General features: G+C 49.2%; 1 protein-coding gene across 4 annotated transcripts in view; it reads left to right on the forward strand.

Annotated features, from left to right (window-relative positions):
* Nucleotides 1–11,265: 11,265 nt before the first annotated feature.
* Nucleotides 11,266–22,875, forward strand: part of LOC148867529 (zinc finger (CCCH type) helicase family protein) — a 48,251-nt gene continuing 36,641 nt past the window's right edge. For 3 of the 4 annotated variants that reach the window (XR_016109123.1, XM_088974939.1, XM_088974941.1), the window contains exon 1: nucleotides 11,266–11,550. Coding sequence is in view for 3 of the 4 variants with exons in the window: in XM_088974939.1 (XP_088831065.1) it covers nucleotides 11,394–11,550 (157 nt within the window). In the remaining variant the exon portion in view is untranslated. The remainder of the gene's footprint in view (nucleotides 11,551–22,875) is intronic. The other variant, XM_088974940.1, reaches the window with a different exon arrangement.

The raw sequence follows: 22,875 nt of genomic DNA on the forward strand, positions 1-22,875 counted from the left end.
CTCTGACAGGGCGGGTATAATTGTCACTGCCAACCTGCCGTAGCCGTTATTGGCAGGGATGAGGTGGCACACGCGGGGCCATCACCGCTGGGTACGTGTCTGTCAGGTGTAGGACACCTTGTAAGGGTGGAAGGCACGACGCTGCCTGACGAGGGACACGGCTGCTGTCACCAGATTTGTTTGGTACGACGGTCGGGTAGGAGATCTTCCTGCCTTCCCTCATGCGGCTCGCCAAGCTGCCACAAATTGGGGTGCTTCAAGGCAGATGGGTCCCTGCCTCAAAGCACTGAGGTGCTCCCTCCTAGGTGGGTAAAAGCTTGGCGTTCCTTAGGGGAGAGCCCGGGCTCTCCGAGCTAGGCAAGGGATTGACTCACCAGGGTATTAGCCCTCGGCGAGTTGATTGTCTTTGACTTGGCGTTTCCTCCGCGCCAAGTCGGGATCGTGCTGCTAGGCTGGACCGTTCATCAAGCCAGGTCATGTGCACATGTTTTGGGTTCATGGGGTTGAGCCAAATCGTCCTCCTTCAATTGCCCCCCACTCCCCGTGCTGGGGACGGGGGCCCCAGTGCGAGGAGTTCATGGTTCGCCGAGCGGATTTGGCTCAGTTACTCACACTGCCACGCTAGCCAATTCAATGGCTGGACCGACTGGGCATTTGGTTCTTTACGGGAAGAAACCCACGTATCGTGCAACTCACGCATGGACGTCAGGCACTTTATGCTGCGCGGATGCCAAAAAACACGCTAAATTAAATTCGCATTGGGAGCCCTACTGCCGGTTTCTTTGAGGTCCGTTGGATTGATCCAATCCTGACCGTTGGTCACCGGGCCTCGTGTCTATATATAGCAGGGTTCTGGCATTCTCTTCGCTGCTAAGTATCTTTCGCCTTGAGCTCGCGTCTGAGGTCTCCAGCTCGGGTCTTTTCAACTCGTTTTCGCCTGTTTCAGGTGAGTCTCTAAGTCTTTCCTTTCCTTTTCTTTCTTCTTTTCTTATCCCGTCCTCCTTATGTCTAGCAAGAGTAGCTTTTCGGATGAGCCCGAGGTGGGCACTTTGGGTCATGGTGACCCTTCCCCGGCCCGACCTGCCCGTGAAGCATGGGCAGCTTCGGGTAAGTTGGCGTCCACCTCCCATCGAGGTCGGATGCCGGACCAATTCGGTCCCTCTACTCTGACACCGGAGAAGCTTCGTGACCTCATCTAGCAGTTCAACCTTCCTTCTGAGTACAACTACAGCCTTCCCACCGGTAATTTTCCCTGGGAGCACAATTCGGATGAGGTCGTGATTTATAGGGAACAACTCGTCGGCGGGCTTCATCTCCCTCTTCACCCCCTTATCCCCGAGGTGTTAGGGCATTTCAATATCACACTGGATCAGTTCCACCCCAACTCCATTTGGAATTTAGTGGGGACCATTTTCCTCTGTCATGAAAAGTGGTTCTCTTTGGACGCAGACATACTCTGCTCCATACTGCTGATAAAAAAGAGCGCCTCTAGCGCTCCCCCTAAGCACGGGCAGGTCTACTACTTATCTCTTCGCCCAGTTTTTAAACTACTGCATAAGTTCCCGAGCAAGGTCTCGGCTTGGAAGCGGGACTACTTTGTGGTCCGGGCCAGCACAAGATGGCCCTTCCTTACCAGCTGGAGGGTGGCTACCCAAGCGACCAGCATCGCCCTCAACCAGCAGAAGTGGGAGGCCTTCCACTCGTGGGCTCAGGTTGAGCTCGATCATCGGGAATACATCACCGAAGAGAAGCTCACTCAGGTCGGTTTGAGCTCGGGTAGGTTTATTTCTGTCTTAGGGCACTTTGTTTTTATCTGCTTGTCGTTTTTGGATTTACTGACACCAACTTTGTTGTAGGCCCCATGGACGAAGAAGAGAGAATCATGGCTACCGGCTCCTTAACCAAATGAAGAGGAGGAAGAAACGGACTGCCAAGAAGGCCGCCAAAAGGGATCATGTGGAGTCATCGAGGGCTCCCTCTCCCGAACCCGATCATTCCCGGGCTCATGCCCCTGCGATTAGGCTCAACAGTTCCCCTCCAATGATAGATCTGGGAGGTGACTTTCCACCCCAAAGACCTAAGGCTGCGAGGGGGTTGGAGAACGAACCAGCGGGGGTTACTGCTGAGGCTCCAAGCTCAACTAGGGCGGCTACTGAGGCTACAGAGGGGTCGGCTCAGCATGCTGCAGATGTGGCAGCATCCAGCTCAGGGACCGAAGAGGAGTCCATCTTGGATCCCGAGGTCAGCCTCGACCGAAGCAAGAGGGGCATCATCAATGTAGAAGTGTGAGTTGGGCCGAACTCTCCCCAGGTCAGCTCGGAGATTGCGCGGCAACCCACATCATGGTGGTAAGTTCATTTTTCATGAGCAAACACTTTACCTCACCTCTCTGCTTTCTCCTTCTTCTCTCTCCCCCCCCCCTTTTTTTTGACTGACTAGTTTCCTTCTGTTAGGCGAACACTGTCGTGCACGCCTTAACTTTCCAATCTGATAAACACCTGAGGCGCGCTTTGGCTACTGAGGAGTCATCCCGTGTGGCCCATGCCGAGCTGAAGGCAACACAGGACAAGGTCCATCAATTGGAGAGTGTTGTCGCCGCCCAGAAAGGTCTGAATGACACCTTGGAACTAGAGAGGGAGGAGCTTTCCCGGGAACGAGACAGGCTGAAGGCCGATGTGAACGGGCTCCGAGTTGGTCAGGAAGCCCTAAAGCTCGAGGTGGAAATCCTCAAAATGGCCCAGAAGGCTTCGCAGCTCGAGATGTAGGCCCTTAAGGGAACCAAGGAGGCCCTAGAGCGCGAGGTGAAGTCTCTCAAGGCCGATATCAAGGAGAAGACGGAAATCTTTCATGAAGCTCTGGAAACAGACCAAGGTTCAGTCCGTCATCGACTACATCAAGTCCTCGAGGTTCAACAACGTAATGTCAAAGGCCTATCGTAGGGGGTTCAAGCTCGGGCGATGTTGGATAAGGCATACCTACCCCGATCTGGATATAAGTGCCTTCACTTCTTTCAACATCATAGATGACATGGCACGCCAGGCCGTGGATGACCCGAACTTTGAAGAAGATGGCGGCAACGGGGAGGCTGACGCCACCGATCTGACTAATTCTTCTAAGGAAACCCCTGAAGAAACCTCGAGTAAGGCCGATGAGCCTCCCAAGTAGTCAGGCGCTCCTTGTATTCTTGGCGTGCGAGCTCGATTTCCCTCTCTTTTGTATTGAATGTATTTATGTAGTGTAATGGAGCTTATATAATGAAGAACATTTTTCGCCAAATACTTGAGCAATTTTCTTTTACTTGCCAAAGTGGTTGTCTTACTCTGAACTGTTAGGCTACTAGGATGATTACCCAGAGTGTGGGTTCCTCAACCATCATGGTCCCAAACTGTATTCTGACACTTAGTAGGGGTAGCCTTATGTACACCAAGGTGAGTGACATAGTAGGGTACATGCCCGACTTGTCTACACCCGGGTTAAGTCGGTATTGGTTGTGTCTTACGGGTTTAACTTGTTGCATGCCAAGGCGGGCTATCCGTCACAGGGTTCCTGGCCGAAGTGCCTGTGCCTTAGGTATTGCAAGCACTTAGCCTATGCCGATGAGACAACTAGATATTGTATGTTGCCGAGGTCTTTTCATTATCTCAGTGTTTTAGCCCTTAGGCTGGAGGAGTGGTTCGTGGCCCACTCTCGGAGTCTGCTCATGTTATAGAGGCGGCTGGGTCCTGTTGTGCCGAGGTCATGTCAGCTTGGCATTCTTTGCCCTTAGGCTCTGGGGGTGACTTATAGTCTATTTTTGAGGTTTGCCCGTGCCTCAAAGGCGACCGGGTCTTATTGTGCCAAGGTCATGTTAGCTCGGCATTTTTTCCCTTGGGCTTTGGGAGCGGCTCGTGGCCTACTCGGTTGCTACAAGTAGTATTGTCTTAAGCTGACAATATTCCATGCCTGAGGTACATGTTTCCCTTCGAGGGTCTCGAGCTCGTACGTTCCTTCCCCGAGCACTCGCTTCACTCGGTAGGGACCTTCCCAATTGGACCCGAGCTTGCCAGCATCGGGCTCAGGTACCATAACTTTACGAAGGACCAGGTCGCCAACGCGGGGGTTCTGCCTCTTGACCCTGGCGTTATAGTACCGGGCTACTCTCTGTTGGTAGGATGCGGTCCTGATGTATGCGAGGTCCCTTACTTCGTCGAGTAGATCGAGGTTGGTGCGCAGCTCATCTTCGTTTGTTTGATCACTTTATGCTTCTAGTCGCAGCGTAGGCACTTCGATCTCTGCAGGGATTACTGCTTCGGTGCCGTAGGTGAGATTGAAGGGTGTTTCTCCCATGGCGGTCTTCTCTGTGGTCCGATATGCCCGTAGAACACTGGGTAGTTCATCTGCCCACAATTCTTTAGCTTGGTCCAACCGTGCCATTAATCCACGGAGGATGGCTCTGTTCGTTACTTATGCCTGACCGTTTTCTTGAGAGTGTGTGCTTGAAGTAAAGTTCTGTTGGATTCCCATGTCTTGGCACCAGTCTTGGAATTTGATGTCTTTGAACTGTTTGTCGTTGGCGAAAATCAATACCCGAGGTAATCCGAACTGGCATATGATGTTTTTCCCAAAGAAGTTTTAGACATTTCGGGTTGTGATCGTTACGAGGAGTTCGGCTTCTACCCACTTGGTAAAATAGTCCACTGCTAGCATTAAGAACTTCCTTCCACCCGTTGCTGGCGGGAATGGCCCGAGTAGATCGATGCCCCACTGTGCAAAGGGCCACGGGCTGATGAGATACTTGAGGTCGGCAGCAGGTTGGTGGTAAATATTGGCATGTCTCTGGCATTTGTAATACCCTTAAGAACTTCCTAACGAGTTCAATGGCATATGCCTTCATTGTTGGCCAATAATACCCTTGTCAAAGCGCTTTCTGGGCAAGGGCCCTGCCCCCCAAGTGTCCGTCGCACAACCTCTCATGAGTGTCACGGAGTACGAGTTCGGCTTCGGTAGGGCGCAAGCAACGCAGATGGGGGAGCGTGTAGGATCTCCTTTATAGCCGCTCGTCTATCATGACGTATTTGGCTGCCTGGCGCTGCACCCTTCTGGCTGCATTGCGATCTGTAGGGAGGGTCCCGTGTAGCAAGAAGCTCGCGAGCGTGTCAATCCAGCTCGGCTCTGCTTGAACGATGGGAGCGACCTCCTCTGCCCCCCTGAGAATGCTAGGCCGAGACAGGTCCTCTATGTACACGGTTCTCATGGTGGTGTCTTTAGTGCTGGCTAACTTGGACAGTGCGTCAGCCTCAGCGTTCTCCGACCTAAGGATCTATCTGATGAAGTGTGACTGGAAGTCGAGCAGGGCCTCTCTAACTTTGGTCAAGTAGGCAATCATGGTTGGCTCGCGAGCTTCATACTCACCGGTGACCTGGTTAACCACGAGCTGGGAGTCGCTGCAGATAACAATGTGCTTTGCTTTTACTTCTCTGGCTAGGGCTAGTTCAACTATCAACGCCTCGTACTCTGCTTCATTGTTAGACGCTGCGAACTCGAAGCGTAGCACGTATTCTAGTTTCGTGTTGCTTGGGCCGTGTAGAACTATTCCGGCCCCGCTGCCCTGTTGGTTCAAGGAGCCATCTACGTGAAGGATCCAGGGCTCCTCATCCCAGATCACGGTTGGCCGAGCTAGGAGAGATGCCACACTGGCTGCTACCTCACAGGGTTCAGACTCGACCAACCTGGGAGCTTCGGGCTCAGCCGAGCTGGGAGCCTTGTGCTCAACCGGCCTGGGGACTTCGGAGCTGAATGTGCATTCGGCTATGAAATCTGCTAAGGCTTGGGCCTTAATGGCAGTTCGCGGCTTGTACTGGAGGTCATACTCACTGAGCTCAACGGCCCACTTCGTCAACCGACCAGAGACCTCGGGCTTAAGCAATACTTGCCTTAGAGCTTTGTCGGTGAGGACGATAACAGTATGAGCTTGAAAGTACGGGCGGAGCTTCCGAGCTGCGATTATCAGTGCGTATTCTAGCTTTTCTATCTCCGGGTATCTCGTTTTCTGCTCCTTGCAATACATTACTAACATAATAGATGGATCGTTGGACCTGATCTACTTCCTTTATTAGTACCGAACTGACCACTTCTTCACTCGCCGAGAGGTATAGTTCTAAAACATCGCCCTCCTCGGGCCGAGTTAAGGTCGACACACTAGCGAGGTATTTCTTGAGCTCGTCGAATGTGAACTGGCAGTCTTGGGTCCATTCGAACCCTTTGCTCTTAATTGCCTTAAAGAACGGCAGACAGCGGTCCGCTGATTTAGACATGAAGCGGCTCAGGGCGGCTATGCGGCCATTCAACCTCTAAACCTCTTTCAACTTCCGGGGTGGTCTCATATCTAAAATGGCCTTAATCTTATCTGGGTTGGCTTTGATGCCGCGCCGGTTAACGATGTATCCTAGGAACTTGCCCGAGGTCACACCAAACACACACTTGTTTGGGTTCAGTCTCATATTAAACTTACGCAGAATTTCAAAAACATAATGCAAATCTTGTATTAATTCATGTGAGAAATGAGTTTTGACGACCATGTCGTCTACATAGCATTCTAATTTTCTGTCGATTAATGGCGCAAACAACTTATTTACTAGCCTCGGAAAGGTTGCCCCTGCGTTTTTCAAACCGAAGGGCATAACCTTATAACAGTATAGGTCGAATTCCGTGACGAAGGCAGTATTTTCTTCGTCTGTCAGGTCCATCTTGATTTGGTTATAGCCCGAATAGGCGTCCAAGAAACTTAGCAACTTGTGCCCTGAGGTTGCATCCACCAAGTGGTCAATTCTGTGGAGCGGGAAGCCGTCTTTTGGGTAAGCCCGGTTCAGGTCGGTGTAGTCGACGCACATGCGCCATTTGCTGTTGGCCTTTTTTACCAGGACGGGGTTGGCTACCCAGCTCGGGTAGTGGACTTCTCTTATGAAGTCAGTTACGAGGAGCTTTTTGACCTCCTTGTCGACCGCTTTCCACTGCTCCGGGGCTAGGTTACGTTTATTTTGTCTATCGGGCCTAACTACAGGATCAGTATTCAGCTTGTGAGTTATGAGTTCGGGGTCTATACCGGGCATCTCTGTTGCGGACCATGCAAAAATATCTAAATTTTGAAGTAAGAAACTTACCAATTCGGATCGTAAAGGTTCCTGGGCAGAAGCGCCAATTTGAAGCGTCCAAGTTGGGTCTGCTGCTGAGGTCGGAACTGTGGCTGTTTCTTCTATGGGCGTGGCTCGTTCTTCGCCTTGCTCCATAGGCCGCTCCAGCTGGAGGTCATCGGCTACCTTGGTTTTTCCCTTCAGGGCGGCAACGTAGCACTTACAAGATTCGAGCTGGTCGCCCCGCACTACCTCCACACGGAAGTTTGTTGGAAAATTCATAGCCAAATGGTAAGTGGAGACCATTGCCCGTAGGACATGGATGATCGGTCGACCTATTATGGCATTGTAGGGGAAGGGGGTTGCGACCACGAGGAAGTCGTACTTGAATCTGACAACACAAGGCCACGTGCTGACTTCCACAGGTATTGTTATTTTCTCAAGGGGCTAGACTTCTTCTTCGCTGAAGCCTACCAAAGGAGTGTCTATGGGCTTCAGGTCGCCTCTCTACAATTGGAGTTGGTCTAATGCAGCTTTGAAGAGGATGTCGACTGAGCTACCTGAGTCGATGAGTACGCGCCTGACCTCGAAGTCATTGATTCTTAGCTTTATTATGAGTGCGTCATCGTGGGGGTAGTGGACTCATCGCGCATCATCTTCTGTGAAGAAAATTGGCTCTTCTGTTCTCGGCCGCTTTGGGGGGTTCTGCTCCTCCCGGGTGGCCTCACGAACCGACGTCCGAGCTGCCGCTGAAGTGCAACCCGCGACGATCGAACCTATAGTGGATGGTCCCCTAAACTGGCCTCTCCTCCGGAGGCAGCCTCTACGGTTGCTCGACCAGCCTGCTGCTGGACTCGGGGGCATCCTTACCGTGCTCCCCTTGCCGACCTGTTTTATTACTATTATTATTGTTATGTTCAAAGTTTCTTAGATATCCGCGACGGATGAGCTCCTCTATCTCGTTGCTGAGGTTTTTACAACTCTTAGTACTATGACTGTGATCTTTGTGAAAACTGCAATACAAATTCTTATTTTTTCATTGGGATTCCCCCTCATACGGGGCGGCCACTTCACGTACGGGGCGTCCTTGATCGCCATCAGGATTTCAGCCTGCTTCGTGTTCAATGGGGTGTAATCAGCTCGGTCCGCTACAGGAGGTTGGAGAAACTGACCCGGCTTTGCCCCCCGAGCTATGTCCTTTTTCTTTCGGTTGTCCCCTTGGCTGGAAAGCTCTCATTCCCTCTTCCTTTTTTCAGCCACGCCCTCGCCCTTTTGGTTGATCTCCTCTTCGGTGGCTATGAACCTGTCCGCAAGTTTCAGGAACTCGGTTATGGTCACTAGTTGGTTGACGACCATGTGCCATTTAAACTCTTTGTGTGTCACGCCCTTCTTAGCTGCTGCAAGGTGTATGACGGGGTCCAGGCGCGGTATCTGCATACAGGCATCGTTGAACCACTTGATGTAACTTTAGATGGATTCTCCCTCTCTCTACACTATGCTGAGGAGACTTTCTTCAGTTCGCGGACACCGCTTGTTAGTAACGAAGTGGGACGCGAAGGCTTGCGCGAACTGCGCCCAACTTCTTATCGGTCCAGGTGCCAAGTTCCGGTACCATGTACGGGCTGCTCCTCTAAAAGTGATGGAGAAGGCCACACACATGCACGACTCACTAGGTCTCGCTAGGTGCATCTGCGACTGAAAAGCGTCCACGTGATCGTTTGGGTCGAACGACCCATCGTACTTGTCAAGAGGGGGGAGCTTGAAGTCTTTAGGCATTGGGACTGCCAGGAGCTCGGGAGATAGGGGAGACTTAACTAAAAGGAGGGGTGCCTTGGCTTCACCCGAGCTTACCTTCTCTTTGCTCCCGAGCTCGGGCAGGTCGTGGGTGGCAGATCAACGAGCTCGACGGCGGCGTCTCTGCTTCTTGGCGGGCTCGACGTTGGTGTTGCTCACCTCTGTGCTGTTAGGAATGGTGTGTGCAGAAAGTAGCTCAGGCCGTTGGTGCTGGCTGCGGACAGAGGGATCCTACTTGGAGCCTACGGCCAGGATCTCGAACCGGTTCTCTAGGAATGGGGTATCGGACTTCGAGGGCTGAGGAGACGTGGACCTGGCGAGCTGGGGTCCTCCCAACTTGACTGCCCGCGGTGAAGCTAGAGTGGTTGTTCTTCCGCGTCTGCTGCGGGAGGAGGCCTGGCTCCTAGGAGGGTTCTAGGGGGCCTCTCCTTGGCGAGAAAGGTGCTCCTCCTAGTGGCGAGACCTGGCTTGCTGCAAGGCCAGGTGCCGAGGAGGGAGCTGCGACTGCTGCATTTGAGCCTGCATAGTCTGCATGCACTGCACCAAATCTTCCAACTGGTTCGGGCTGGCTGCTGGGGGCACAATCGAGGGTTCAGTGAAGGTTGTTCCAACTGTGGTAGGGAGTGGAGCAACGACGGGTGCCCTTGCAAGAGGCACATTCAAACTAGGGATCACGTCCGCTGAGGGGGGGGCAGTGAACTATCCGATGCAGATAGTAGAAAGCTGGGGCTGTTCCCTGGAGTTATTCATCTCAGTGCTTCGTCTGATATTGCTTGAGGACGCCATGAGCATTGAGTTTTTGGAGAGTAAAAAGATGTGAAAGTTTAGAGAAAGGCTTTCTGAAGCATTTCCCACAGATGGCACCAAATGATGTAGCGCGATCCGGTCACTCCTAGCTAGCGCTCACGTGGCTCCTGAAAGATACCTGAGAAGAAGAAAATTCCCGGAGGGAGTTACCCGGTGGGAACACTCCGATGATTAAGTTAGTATTTGGTAGGAGAAGCAAGGAGGAAGATGAAGGCTAAGAGTGGAGATAGCGCGCATACCGTAGATGATTCTCTCTCCTCCCTTGATGCTAAACTCCTTATAGTAGAAATCTGTTACTTCTCCTCATCGGCCTCTGACAGGGCGGGTATAACCGTCACTGCCAACCTGCCACAACCATTATTGGCAGGGCTGAGGTGGCACGCGCGGGGCCATCACCGCTGGGTACGTGTCTGTCAGGTGTAGGACACCTTCTAAGGGTGGCAGGCATGACGCTGCCTGACGAGGGACACAACTGCTGTCACCAGATTTGTCTGGTACGGCGGTCGGGCAGAAGATCTTCCTGCCTTCCCTCATGCGGCTCGCCGAGCTGCCACAAACTGGGGTGCTTCAGGGCAGATGGGTCCATGCCTCGAAGCACCGAGGTGCTCCCTCTCAGGTGGGTAAAAGCTTGGCGTCCCTTAGGGGAGAGCCCAGACTCTTCGAGCTAGGCGGGGGACTGACTCACCAGGTATTAGCCCTCGGCAAGTTAACTATCTTTGACTTGGCGTTTCCTCTGCGCCAAGTCGGGATCGTGTTGCTAGGCTGGACCGTTCACCAAGCCAGGTCATGCGCACGTGTTCTGGGTTCATGGGGTTGAGCCAAATCGTTCTCCATCAACATGACCCCAATTTTTTTGAATAGAAGTAGGGACTTGGGAGTGTTAATTTCTTGTCAGCGTTTGGATGGTTGATAAAAAAAATTAGATGACACTTGAAAGGCATTTGTGTCTTTTTTAAATACCACTTAACAACTGATTAACAGTTGATCAATGCTAAGTATTGGATTGACACATTTTGAAAATTTAGATACTGAATTGTTGCATTTTAAAATTCCTATACCAAAATGACATAGGCCCAAAATACAGGGTACTAACTAGGAATTTCGCCTTTTGTTTTAACGAACCCATGTTCGATAAAAGTTCCAAAAATGTCGAGCCTCGTGGGAAACTGGGTTTGCGTGGGTTTATTTGGCCAACTTCCAGTGGGCCCTTTTGTAGCCCATGAATCTTCATTGCATAGCATAGGCCCATCGTGGGTAGGGATATGTCGGTCCAGATTTCAGGTTGTTCTATCCTTCATTCCTTCTTGCCGGAGCAATCCAAAGGCACGTTTTGAACGGTTGATGACATATCATACTGGGCCGTCGAGGCCCAGGCCCACAAGACCATGACACGACGCTGGGCGGCTGGGCCTGGGACGAAGGAACCGAGATATAGGGTGGGACCCACATTTCTTGCTAGCGGGGGAAAAGAATGTGCGCATGACGCATCGCGCGTACTGCGGACTTCAGTGTATAGTACAGTGCTCCTTACCTATTGGACCAGAAAAAGAAAAAAGAAAGAAAGGCGGGAGATGTCCCTTGCAGAAGTAAATCTCTCTGTCCTTACTCCTTTATACCGTTGCTTCCTTTCTCCTCACCCTGTTGTAGCAGAGGAAAGGAGAAGGACATCGGAAGTATTCATCAATGGCGTCTTCTCCAACTTCTTCGTGTTCTTCTTCGTATCATTCTCCGTTGTCTTCCTCTCCTTTCTCATCTCTTCCAATTATGGCTCTCAAAGATAAGATTGTTGAGAAGGTTATGGATAATCGCGTAACGTTGATCGTTGGAGAGACTGGTTGCGGTACTCCACTCTAATACCTTGTGCATTTTCAGTCTCCATGACGTTGGTTTTGTGTAGGACTAATAATATCTGACGATCATCTCACAGTGGGGTAGCTTTTGGGGGGCAAGTATAAGCAGGGCAATGTTTTTGAAAATATTGTCTGAGAGGGGTGGTCAATGTGGAATACTTTATAAGTGTATATGCTTTATAGAGTATACAGTGCTTTCATGCATGAAGGGGTTTTATCTTATTCATTGATTGACATTAATAGTCAGTAGTCACAGAAGTAATATAATGTTCTGCCTCGTTGAGTAATTGAAAACTTTCTTAAGTTCTTGTGACCTTTTTACCACAATATGTACTACCTTGTGTTGTTTAATTTATCAATAAAATTCTTATGCTCTAGTTGGTTCCTGCATTCTCTTCTGTGAACTTAGTGGGTTTATTTTCTTAGAAATCTATTATTCAATTGCACTCACTTACCCCTATTAATAAATAGGTTTTCCCTGTATTTTAATCTGTAGAGAACACTAATGTGGACCCCACATAATCTAAACAAGTGTCAAAAGTATTACTTTCTCTAAGTGGAATAGGTGATCAAAATGTTTGTTATACCAGCCTTAACCATATAAATTGAAGACAAATTATGTGATAATTAAGGCTTGGGTAGAGCCTGAGTTGGAAGCATAAGCGGTGCTAATTATGTGTGGTTGGATATCTTGTGAGTTGTGTCTAGTGTTGTGCAAATTTGTTTAATGCGTTGAATTAAACATATTTGACTTTCAATTTCTTGTACCATATGTTTCATTTAAATCTTGAATGATCATTTAAGATTGGGGGCTAGATTAGAATGAATAATATATGAGGTGATGTAACCGTTTCTGGTCACGTACCAATTTTTTGTGATGTATCAATTTTTTTGGCTAAGTGCCTCGTCATTTGACCTGCTCCCAGGAGAGGATGGTGGAGCTCCCTAGTGGTGAACTGCCTGGGGGGAGAGCTATGCCGAACTCCTTGATGGCGAACTGCCTGGGGGGAGAGCTATGCCGAGCTCCCTGATGGCGAACTGCCTGGGGGGAGAGTTATGTTGAGTTGCTTGTGGCAAGCTCTGCCAAGCTGCCTGTGGCGAGCTATGGCAGGCTTTGCCGAACTGCCTGTGGCGAGCTATGGCAGGCTTTGCCGAACTGCCTGTGGAGAGCTATGCCGAGCTACCCGAGCTGCCCGAGCTGCCCAGTTTTTCAAGAGGCTGCACTTGTCTTGCATGAGGTGCCAGGTGTCACAATTTTACTAGAGGGCCAAATCCGCTCTCATCATTTGCCCCCCACTCCTGAGATGAGAGTATGTGGCGAGCTGCCTGCAAGTGGCGAGCTGCCCGTAAGGTGAGGAGGTCTCCGCTAGTTCAGTACTATAGCCCTTAGGCTCTGGGGGCAACTTATAGTTCACTTTTGCTGATTTTGCCAATGCTGAGGAAGCGACTGGGTTTTTAGCAATAATGTGGCTGTAGCGACTCGTAGTCCACTCTTCTTGACTTTGCCCATGCCGAAGAGGCGATTTGGTCTTAAGTAGTAATGTGGCCCGCAGGCTTTGGGAGCGACTCGTAGTCCACTCTTCTTTGACTTTGCCCGTGCCGAAGAGGCGACTGGGTCTTAAGCAGTAATGTGGCCCGTAGGCTTTGGGAGCGACTCGTAGTCCACTCTTCTTGACTTTGCCCATGCCGAAGAGGCGATTTGGTCTTAAGTAGTAATGTGGCCCGCAGGCTTTGGGAGCGACTCGTAGTCCACTCTTCTTTGACTTTGCCCGTGCCGAAGAGGCGACTGGGTCTTAAGCAGTAATGTGGCCCGTAGGCTTTGGGAGCGACTCGTAGTCCACTCCTTTTTGACTTTGCCCGTGCCGAAGAGGCGACTGAGTCTTAAGTAGTAATGTGGCTCGTAGGCTTTGAGAGCGACTCATAGTCCACTCCTTTTTGACTTTGCCCGTGCCGAAGAGGCGATTGGGTCTTAAGTAGTAATGTGGCCCGTAGGCTTTGGGAGTGACTCGTAGTCCACTCCTTTTTGACTTTGCCCGTGCCAAAGAGGCGACTGGGTCTTAAGTAGTAATGTGGCTCGTAGGCTTTGGGAGTGACTCATAGTCCACTCCTTTTTGACTTTGCTCGTGCCGAAGAGGCGACTTGGTCTTAAGTAATAATGTGGCCCGTAGGCTTTGGGAGCGACTCGTAGTCCACTCTTTTTTGACTTTGCCCGTGCCGAAGAGACGACTGGGTCTTAAGTAGTAATGTGGCCCGTAGGCTTTGGGAGCGACTCATAGTCCACTCTTTTTTGACTTTGCCTATGCCGAAGAGGTGACTGGGTCTTAAGTAGTAATGTGGCCCGTAGGCTTTGGGAGCGACTCATAGTCCACTCTTTTTTGACTTTGCCCGTGCCGAAGAGGCGACTGGGTCTTAAGCAGTAATGTGGCCCGTAGGCTTTGCCTGTGAGGTGCCGAGCTGACCAGGTGCCGAGCTACCCGTGATTGCACCGCATCAGTCTTGTAATGCTGGTCACCCACTCCTACAAGAAGCTACTAGGAGCTCGACCTTCGGGGGCAGCACTACTAACTTTAGGTCACCGACTCACACGGGAGCCTTGGAAGGCTCGACCAGCAAGGGTGCCTATGTAGTTTGTTGGCCGCCAACTCCTGCGGAAGCCACGAAGAGCTCATCTTTGTAGAGGGGACCTTGCGGAGAGGACTGGTGAGGTTTTATCTGAACTGAAAGTTGGTAGAGTTGCTTAGTCTGTTGGCTCCCTACATAGTCTTTGAGTTCATAAAAGATGTAAACTATAAAGCGAGAGCTTCAATTTCTAAAAAGTGAGGAATTAGCTTTCTGGGAGAAGAGGACTTAGCTTTTGTAGGATGAGAACTTAGCTTTTTGTAGCGTGTTCCTATGGACGGCGCCAATTAATGTAACCGTTTCTGGTCACGTACCAATTTTTTTTGATGTATCAATTTTTTTTGGCTAAGTGCCTCGCCATTTGACCTACTCCCATGAGAGGATGGTGGAGCTCCCTGGGGGGAGAGCTATGTCGAGCTGCCCGAGCTATGCCAAGCTCCCTGATAGCGAACTGCCTGGGGGAGAGCTATGCCAAGCTGCCCGAACTATGCCGAGCTGGGGAGAGCTATGCCGAGCTCCCTGATGGTGAGCTACCTTGGTGGACTCGTCATTTGTTCTGCTCCTAGGCGACATGTGACTTAGAGAATGGTGGAGCTCCCTGGTGCAGCGCAACCCGACTACTCTCTGCATGAGGTGATCTTCTCTCCTTCGTAGGTAGTGGGAGTTGAGGGACTTGCGAGAACTCCATCTTTTCCTCCTCTTTGTAGGCAGCGGGAGCTGAGGGACCTGCAAGAACTGAATTAGAGGACCCAGGGGTATTTTCCCGGCGGGGACTCTCCGATGCCTAAGTTATTATTCTGATTGTAGGGAGCTTGGAGAGAAATGAGAGAGCTAGAGAGCAGGGATTACCTCCATTTTTCCATTCTCTCCCCCTTGTCTTTGGGGGTCGGAGTCCTTATATTGTGGTGTCCTGTCAAATCAGGCGTAACAACCTCTGTCAAGTCAAGCATAACCGCCTCTATCTCTCTGCCGCAGCCGTTACTGCCAGAGCTGAAGTGGCAGGTGCAGGCAGCTATTGCAGAGTACGGCTCTGCCAGGCAAGGGACAACTCTCAGGGCTGGCAGGCACGGTGCCGCCTGGCGAGAGACGTGGGCGTAGGTCTCCGAATCTGTTAGGTACGGTTGTCAGGCATGTGATCTTCCTGCGATATGCCGAATTGCTCTTCTGTACCGAGCTACCCTGCAAGTGGTGAGCTGCCTGGGGGGGGGGAGCTATGCCGAGCTCCTTGAGCTATGCGGAGCTGCTTGTGGCAAGCTCTGCCGAGCTGCCTGTGGCGAGCTATGGTAGGCTCTGCCGAATTGCCTATGGCGAGCTACGCCGAGCTGCCCGAGCTGCCCAGTTGTCAAGAGGCTGCACTTGGCTTGCATGAGGTGCCAGGTGTCACAATTTCACTGGAGGGCCAAATCCGCCCTCATCAGAATCAAATTTTGGGCTAAGTACCTCGTCATTTGGTCTGCTTCCAAGTGGTCGATGACTCAAAGGCCGAAGTGGAGAATTTTGCTAGGTGAGGACCTGGATGCCGAGCTGACCAGGCCGAGCTGGGAGTGGACTAGGTGCCGAGATGGGGGCAGACTGACTGGGCCGAGTTGACCAGACCAAGCTGGGGTAGATCAAGTGCCGAGTTGACTAGGGGAAAGATCAGGTGCCGAGCTGACCAGGGGGCAGATCAGGTGCCGAGCTGACCACGGGGCAGATCAGGTGCTGAGATGACCAGGGGACAGATCAGGTGCCGAGCTGACCAGGGGGCAGATCGGGTGTCGAGCTGACCAGGGGGCAGATCGGGTGCCGAGTTGACTGGGCCAAGCTGGATTGATTGTTGAGCTTTGCAGTTCTTTGGAGACCTGCAAGGAATCAATGTCAGAGGACCCGGGGTGACTAACCCAGCGAGGTCGCTTCGATGATTAAGTTAGTACTCTCATAGTAGATTGCGAGCTTAAAAATCACAAAGTATGAGAGCTAGAATGTGCTTACTTGCCCCCCCCCCCCCATGTCATTGGGGTTGGTGCCTTTATATAGGCATTGTTTGGCGTGGGCTTCATGCACCATAATCGGGATTTCCGAGAGGTCGCCTAAGTGGTCCGAGATTCCCGGAGGCAACCGCCATGCACGTTGACCATCCTCCGGAACGTTCGATATGTGGGATAACTTCCAAGGATCGTGGGAGTGTTGGAATATGCATGCCGAATTTGTCAGCGAGCACATCTCGTAGGTCGCCACCTGGACCTCAATCGGCTAGTGATGAGGTGTTGCAGGTTGGTCCTGGACGAGGTGCTTCTAGCCGACTTGAATTGTGGTCGAGGTCGCCAGTTCGGTGCATGTGTCAGGTCGTCAGTTCGGCGCTTGCTGGGTCGCCAGGTTGGCGCCTGTGCCGGGTCGCCAGGTCGGTGCCTGTGCCGGGTCGCCAGTTTGGCGCCTATGCCAGGTCGCTAGGTCGACACCTGTGCTAGGTCGCTAGTTAGGCACCTGTGCCGGGTCGCCAGTTAGGCGCCTGTGCCGGGTCGCCAGGTCGGGACACCATCATCTTGACTAAGTTGTTGCCTAGGTGTCACAGTGTCATTGGAGGGCCAAATCTGCCCTCATCAATTCCCCCCCCACTCTCGAGCTGAAAGTAACTCGGCGAAGGGAGTAGATTGCTCCTTTTGGCCTGGAATGACTAATTCGATGAGCTTGTAAGTGTCAATCCAATTTGCTTCTCAAGTTGGAAGAGTTCAAGTGTTTGCAGCCTTGGGGTCTAGTAATGACTCGCAGTCCACTCTCCTTACCTTTGATTTTGCCCATGCCGAAGAGGCGAATGGGTCTTATGTGGCTCTGAGGTCTTTTATCAGCTCGGTACTTTAGCCATTGGGCTCTGGGAGCGACTCGCAGTCCACTCTCCTTATCCTCGATTTTGCCCATGCTGAAGAGGCGACTGGGTCTTATGTGGTGCTGAGGTCTTTTATCAACTCAGCACTTTAGAGCTATGGTTGTGTTGCATCAGCCTCGTTAGTGATGCCGATCATCCATTCCTACAAGAAGCTACTGGGAGATCGAGCTGCTGGGGGCAACACTACTGACTTTAGGTCACCAGCTCGCACGGGAGCCTTGGAAGGCTCGACCGACATGGGCGTTAGTGCAGTCCATTGGCCGCCAACTCCCACGGAAGCCACGAAGAGCTCATCTTGTAGAGGGTGCCTCGTGAAGAGGGCTGATGAGGCTTTATCCGAGTTGAAATAAAGTCGGCAGAGTTGCTTAGTCTGTTGGCCATCAACTTCCTGCTTAGTCTTTGAGTTCATAAAAAATGGAATTTAGAAAGTGAGAGCTTTAGTTTCTAAAAGGTGAGCACTTGGCTTTCTAGAAGAAGAGGACTTAGCCTTTCAGAAGATGAGAGCTCAGCTTTTTGTAGCGTTTCCTACAGACGACGCCAATTGATGAATCAATTTTTGGGCTAAGTACCTCGTCATTTGATCTGCTTTCAAGTGGCTGATGACTCAGAGGCCGAAGTGGAGAATTTTGTTGGGTGAGGACCTGGATGCCGAGCTGACCAGGTTGAGCTGGGAGTGGACTAGGTGTCGAGTTGGGGGCAGACTGACTGGGTCGAGCTGACCGGGGGGCAGATCAGGTGCCGAGTTGATTGGGCCAAGTTGGATTGATTGTTGAGTTTCACAGTTCTTTGGAGACCTGCAAGGAATCAATGTCAGAGGACCCGGAGTGACTAACTCGACGAGGTCGCTCCGATGATTAAGTTAGTACTCTCATAGTAGATTGCAAGCTAAAAAATCACAAAGTATGAGAGCTAGAATGTGCTTACTTGCCCCTCCATGTCATTGGGGTTGGTGCCTTTATATAGGCATTGTTTGGCGTGGGCTTCACGCACCATAATCGGGATTCCGAGGTCGCCTAAGTGGTATGAGATTCCCGGAGGCAACCGCCATGCACGTTGACCATCCTCCGGAATGTTCGATACTTGGGATAACTTCCAAGGATCTTGGGAGTGTTGGAATATGCATGCCGAATTTGTCGGTGAGCACTTCTCGCAGGTCGCCATCTGGACCTCAATCAAGTTGGCACGCCCTCGAGGGAGGTTACTCCTTGCGTCGAGGTCATTTCGGCTAGTGATGAGGTGTTGCAGGTCAGTCCTGGACGAGGTGCTTCTAGCCGACCTGAATTGTGGTCGAAGTCGCCAGTTCAACGCCTGTGCCAGGTCGTCAGTTCGGTGCCTGTGCCGGGTCGCCAGGTCGGTGCCTGTGCCAGGTCGCCAGGTTGGCGCCTGTGCCGGGTTGCCAGGTCGGGACACCATCATCTTGACTAAGTTGTTGCCTAGGTGTCACAATGTCATTGGAGGGCCAAATCTGCCCTCATCACTAGCAAACAGCCCAATGATGCAATGATACCTTTTTAACCAAACTAAACGATAAGCAAGTATATTGAATTATCCCATTCTTTGGGTTACCAATTTTCTTTCTTCAAAAGGAAGTTAAAAATGAAAAAAGTGAAAAAGAATTAAAAAGGGGACAGACCCCATGCCATCATATTGTTCTCTAGGAAGAAGAGAGCATTATCTCCTCCCAAACCCCTTTCATACCAGATTCTCAGACCATGGAAAACATAAATTTTCATTTATTTTTTATCAGCAACTTAGAAAATGAATTAGTTAAGCAAATAATGAAGCACAACAAGAAGGAATGGAATTGGATTATTTCTTTGTTTGGGTGCAGGTGGTCCTTACCAGAGGAGGTTAACATGCTGTTTCATCCTTCTACGTTTACATGGCCAAAAAAGAGGGGAAGAATTATGTGTAGGTGTGTTAGAGCAGCCTTGGTTTGGACTGTTTGGGAAGAGTTGAATGCAAGAGTCTTCTCTAATAAGGAAAGAAGCAAGGAAAAAATAAGGGATTGTGTGATGGTTAGAGTGATTCGTTGGATCAAATCTTTGGACCTGTTTTCTCAAATTTCTCCTGACGACTTATGGAGGAACTGGGAAGGTGTTGCAAGAAGCTCTTCTAGAATGCAAATTAATAGCCTTGTTTTCTGGTCCGCTAGGGTATGGGGATTCTCTCAAGGCAGAATTGCTTGCAGCCTTACAAGGAGCACAGATTGCAAATGAGCTGAGCATTACCAATTTTGGTGAAGGGGATTCAAAATTGGTGGTGGGTTGGTTAAAGGATCCAGAATTTGTGATATGGTGCTACAGGGATGTATTAAAAAAGTTTTTATGGATCACCAAGAATATGAATTTGAAGATACAATGGGTGGGGAGATCAGCAAACAGATTAGCTGATACTCTAGCCAAGCAAGGGGTGAATAGACAATCTTTGTTTTGGTTCACTTGTAATTTCTCTGTTTTGTTTATAAAGAGGTAGCATCTCGTGCCTCTCTAAGGGATGCTTGTAATGATTATATATTTTCAGAATGAATGAAATTTAATTTCACTTATCAAAAAAAAAAAAAAAAAAGCACAACAAGAAGTTGTGAAGGATACAAATAGACACCCTGTGTCTAACCCCCAAGAATTACAACTGAGCCCAAAACATAGACTGTCTTTGTACTCCTTGTGTAGCTAGACGCCCTAGCCTAGACCATCTGCCAACCATCTGCCAAACAGTCGTTAGATCTTCTAACCCATTGGACTTGAATAAACATGTCCCTAGAAAGCCATTTGAATCTCCTAAGGTCATTCCTTAGATGCTAAGAGACTCCTTCCCCTTAATTTGGAATCTCCTTCAATGATTATCCTTTCAAAATCCAACTCCTTGGCTTTCTCAAGACCAAAAACAGATGCCAAAAATTCTGCTGTAGCCACATCATTTTGCTTAACTGGACCTAAGAAGAAGGCGCAAATGTTGCCTTCCTCATCCCTAACCACCCCACCAATTCTAGAGGGGCCTGGATTGCCCACACAACTCCCATCAAAATTTAGTTTCAACCAGTTACAAGGCAGGGGTGGCCAGTCCACTACTGCAACCTGTCTTCTAGAAGATGAGGCAGCTATAGCGGTATAGCCCCCCAAGTTCTGAAAAAATCATCTACTTTAAAGTCTGAGAAGAGAACCAAGGTCTTGGTCCACTGTGCTACTCTTAGGATTATGACCTCAATCAATGCCTCCTTATTTCTTTCCTTTTCCCCAAATATTATAGAGTTTTCCTCCCAAACTGTCTAAACCATTGCTGCCCTTGTATATTTCCACAATAATCTGCCCCTCCTAGTAGAGCAACTACAAATAGAAGGGCTAAACAACTCTCCCAAGTTAATAGGAGGAAGCCAACTGCAACCAAAAAGCAAAGTGAATCAGTCCCAGATAAAACCAACAAAAGGGCAAGGAAGTAGGAGGTGAACTGCAGTTTCACCGTTAAGCTTGCATAAGCAGCACCAATTGGGGGCAGGCACCAATTTGGCCTCTTCCTTTTTAAGTTTATTACAGGTATTAATGCATCCATGATACACTTCTTAGCAAAAAGCACCAACTTTAAAATGGATGGGAGAGCACCAAATTTCCTTAATAGAGAAAGTATGAGAAGGGGAGGGTAAGGAAGATACAAGCGAGTTAAACAAGGACTTAAGTGAAGGTCCCAACCGAATTGAGGGTCCAACCATAGGATTTAGCGAAGTAAGCAAAGCAAACACAAAATGGATTTCAGACTCTCTAAGATTCCTAGGAGAAGGGGGGGGGGGAATGAACTTAGACATAGATCTACCCTTGAGATTGGAAAGAGCATAAAGAGAGGGAAAGATCTCAGTGGAAGGGGACTCCCCAATCCAAATATCTTCCCATAACCTAATATTTTGACCCGAAACCCGGTGTTTTAAAAGCACAAGGGCCAATTTGTGCCTGAGGCGCAAGGCGAGGCACACATCTTTTTAAGCAAGGCACAAGATTACAAAAAAAAAAGTCATAAAATTCAAAACAATGCCAAAAAATTAAAAAATGCAAAAATTAAAAAATATTAAACATAATGTTAATAAATAATATAAACTTAAATTTTAAAATAAATGTTTTAAAAAACCTATTATCTGAAATTAAAATACATAAACATAACATGTGAAGCGCATTCAAATGAATTTTAAAAATAAAAGCAAACATATAAAGCATTTTCAATCATGTAAAACCCACAATCTTTTTTTTTCCTTAATTGCATTGCTTCAAGTAGTTAGTGTGATGTAAAACATATTGCATTCTTGATTCTATGAGTCGCCTTTGTATCACGCCCCTCGAGGCAAGCCCGAACAAGTCTATGTTAGGTTTGAAATTCTTAGTTTTCACATAAAAAATAATGATTTTATAACTTTCATTGCCTTTTAAGAAGATATTTTGTTCAAATGAATGAGTGAACAACATTAGCAAAAAAAAGCAAAAAGCGCAAAATTTTAAAAAGGCGCACGCCTTTGAAAGGGGTGCACCTAGGACCTGGGCGAGGCGCATACCCCAAAATGCGTGCACCTAGGCGCGCCTCAAGAAGGTCTGTTCATGGGCCAGGCTTGGGCTTGGCTTTTGTTAAAATTCTAATGGGTCCGACTCGAAGCTCGAGCCCGAGACAATGTAAAGTTGGGCCCAAAGCCCGGCCCGTGAACAAGTCTAGCCTCAAGTGCGCCTTTTAAATAACTGAAGTCATACTTGATGCAATTAAGGAAGATAGGAAGATAATCGTGGATGCTTTCTAGGGGGTAGCCAAATTGGCTTTGTGAAGACAACCAACATCCCATCCATTACTTGACAGCCCATGAATACTTGCTACCACTTTGTGCCAAAGCCTTTCACTTTCCAATGGAAATCAACATAGCCATTTGCTCAAAAAAGCCAAAGTTTTCATTCTAATATTCCCAATTCCCAACCCCTCTTTTGCCTTTAACTTTGTCAACTTCTCCCAACTCATCAAATGATCTTTCTTCCCTTGCTCAGGTTCCCACAAAAAATCTCTCGTAATCTTTTCCAATTTTCTCACAACAACTTGGGGCATTCTTGGCAGTGTTTCAGATTTGTTGTCTCTTCTTGGTAGTTTCTTTCTGGACCCTCTTAGTTTGGATGTGAGATTATGGTCCCCTCATCCAAAATGTTACTTCACTTGTGCTTATTTTTTTAAGGCCCTTTGTTCTTCCTCGGGACAGTTGGGTTTTATGACCAAGGAGATATGGTTTAGACCTGTTCCACCTAAAATTATTATTTTCTGCTGGGAGGTGTTTTATAGAAAGATTAATACCTTGGACTGCTTGCAGAAGAAAAAGGCCTTTCATGTGTTTGTCCTCTAACTGGTGTGTACTTTGCAGGGTTAGTGGTGAGGATTGGTTCCACTTGTATCTTGTTCCTTTTCTAATGCTATTTGGAGTTGGATTTTTGCTTTGTTTGGGTGTAGGTGGAATCTGACCACAGATTTAAGTTAGTTGTTCGGTCCTTTTTTGTGTGGCCTACAAAAAAAGGAAAAACGATGTGGAGATGTATTAGAGTAGCTGCCTTGTGGACAATTTGGGAAGAAAGGAATGCAAGGGTATTCAAGGAAAAGGAAAGAAGCATTTAGTCTGTTGAGGATTGTATCTTGACTAGGGCCATTCATTGGTTAAGAACTATGGACTTCTTTCATACATTTTCTTTTGATGATATTTGGAGAAACTAGATAGCGGTGGCTAATAGCCATACGAGGAAGGACAGGGAATCTGCAGCGTGGGTGCCTCCGCTTGAAGGTTGGGCAAAGCTGAATTTTGATGGTAGCATCCAAGGAAACCCAGGCC

Source organism: Nelumbo lutea, chromosome 3, assembly GCF_056320005.1.
Source record: "Nelumbo lutea isolate HS-2025 chromosome 3, American lotus-T2T, whole genome shotgun sequence".
Lineage (NCBI taxonomy): Eukaryota > Viridiplantae > Streptophyta > Magnoliopsida > Proteales > Nelumbonaceae > Nelumbo > Nelumbo lutea.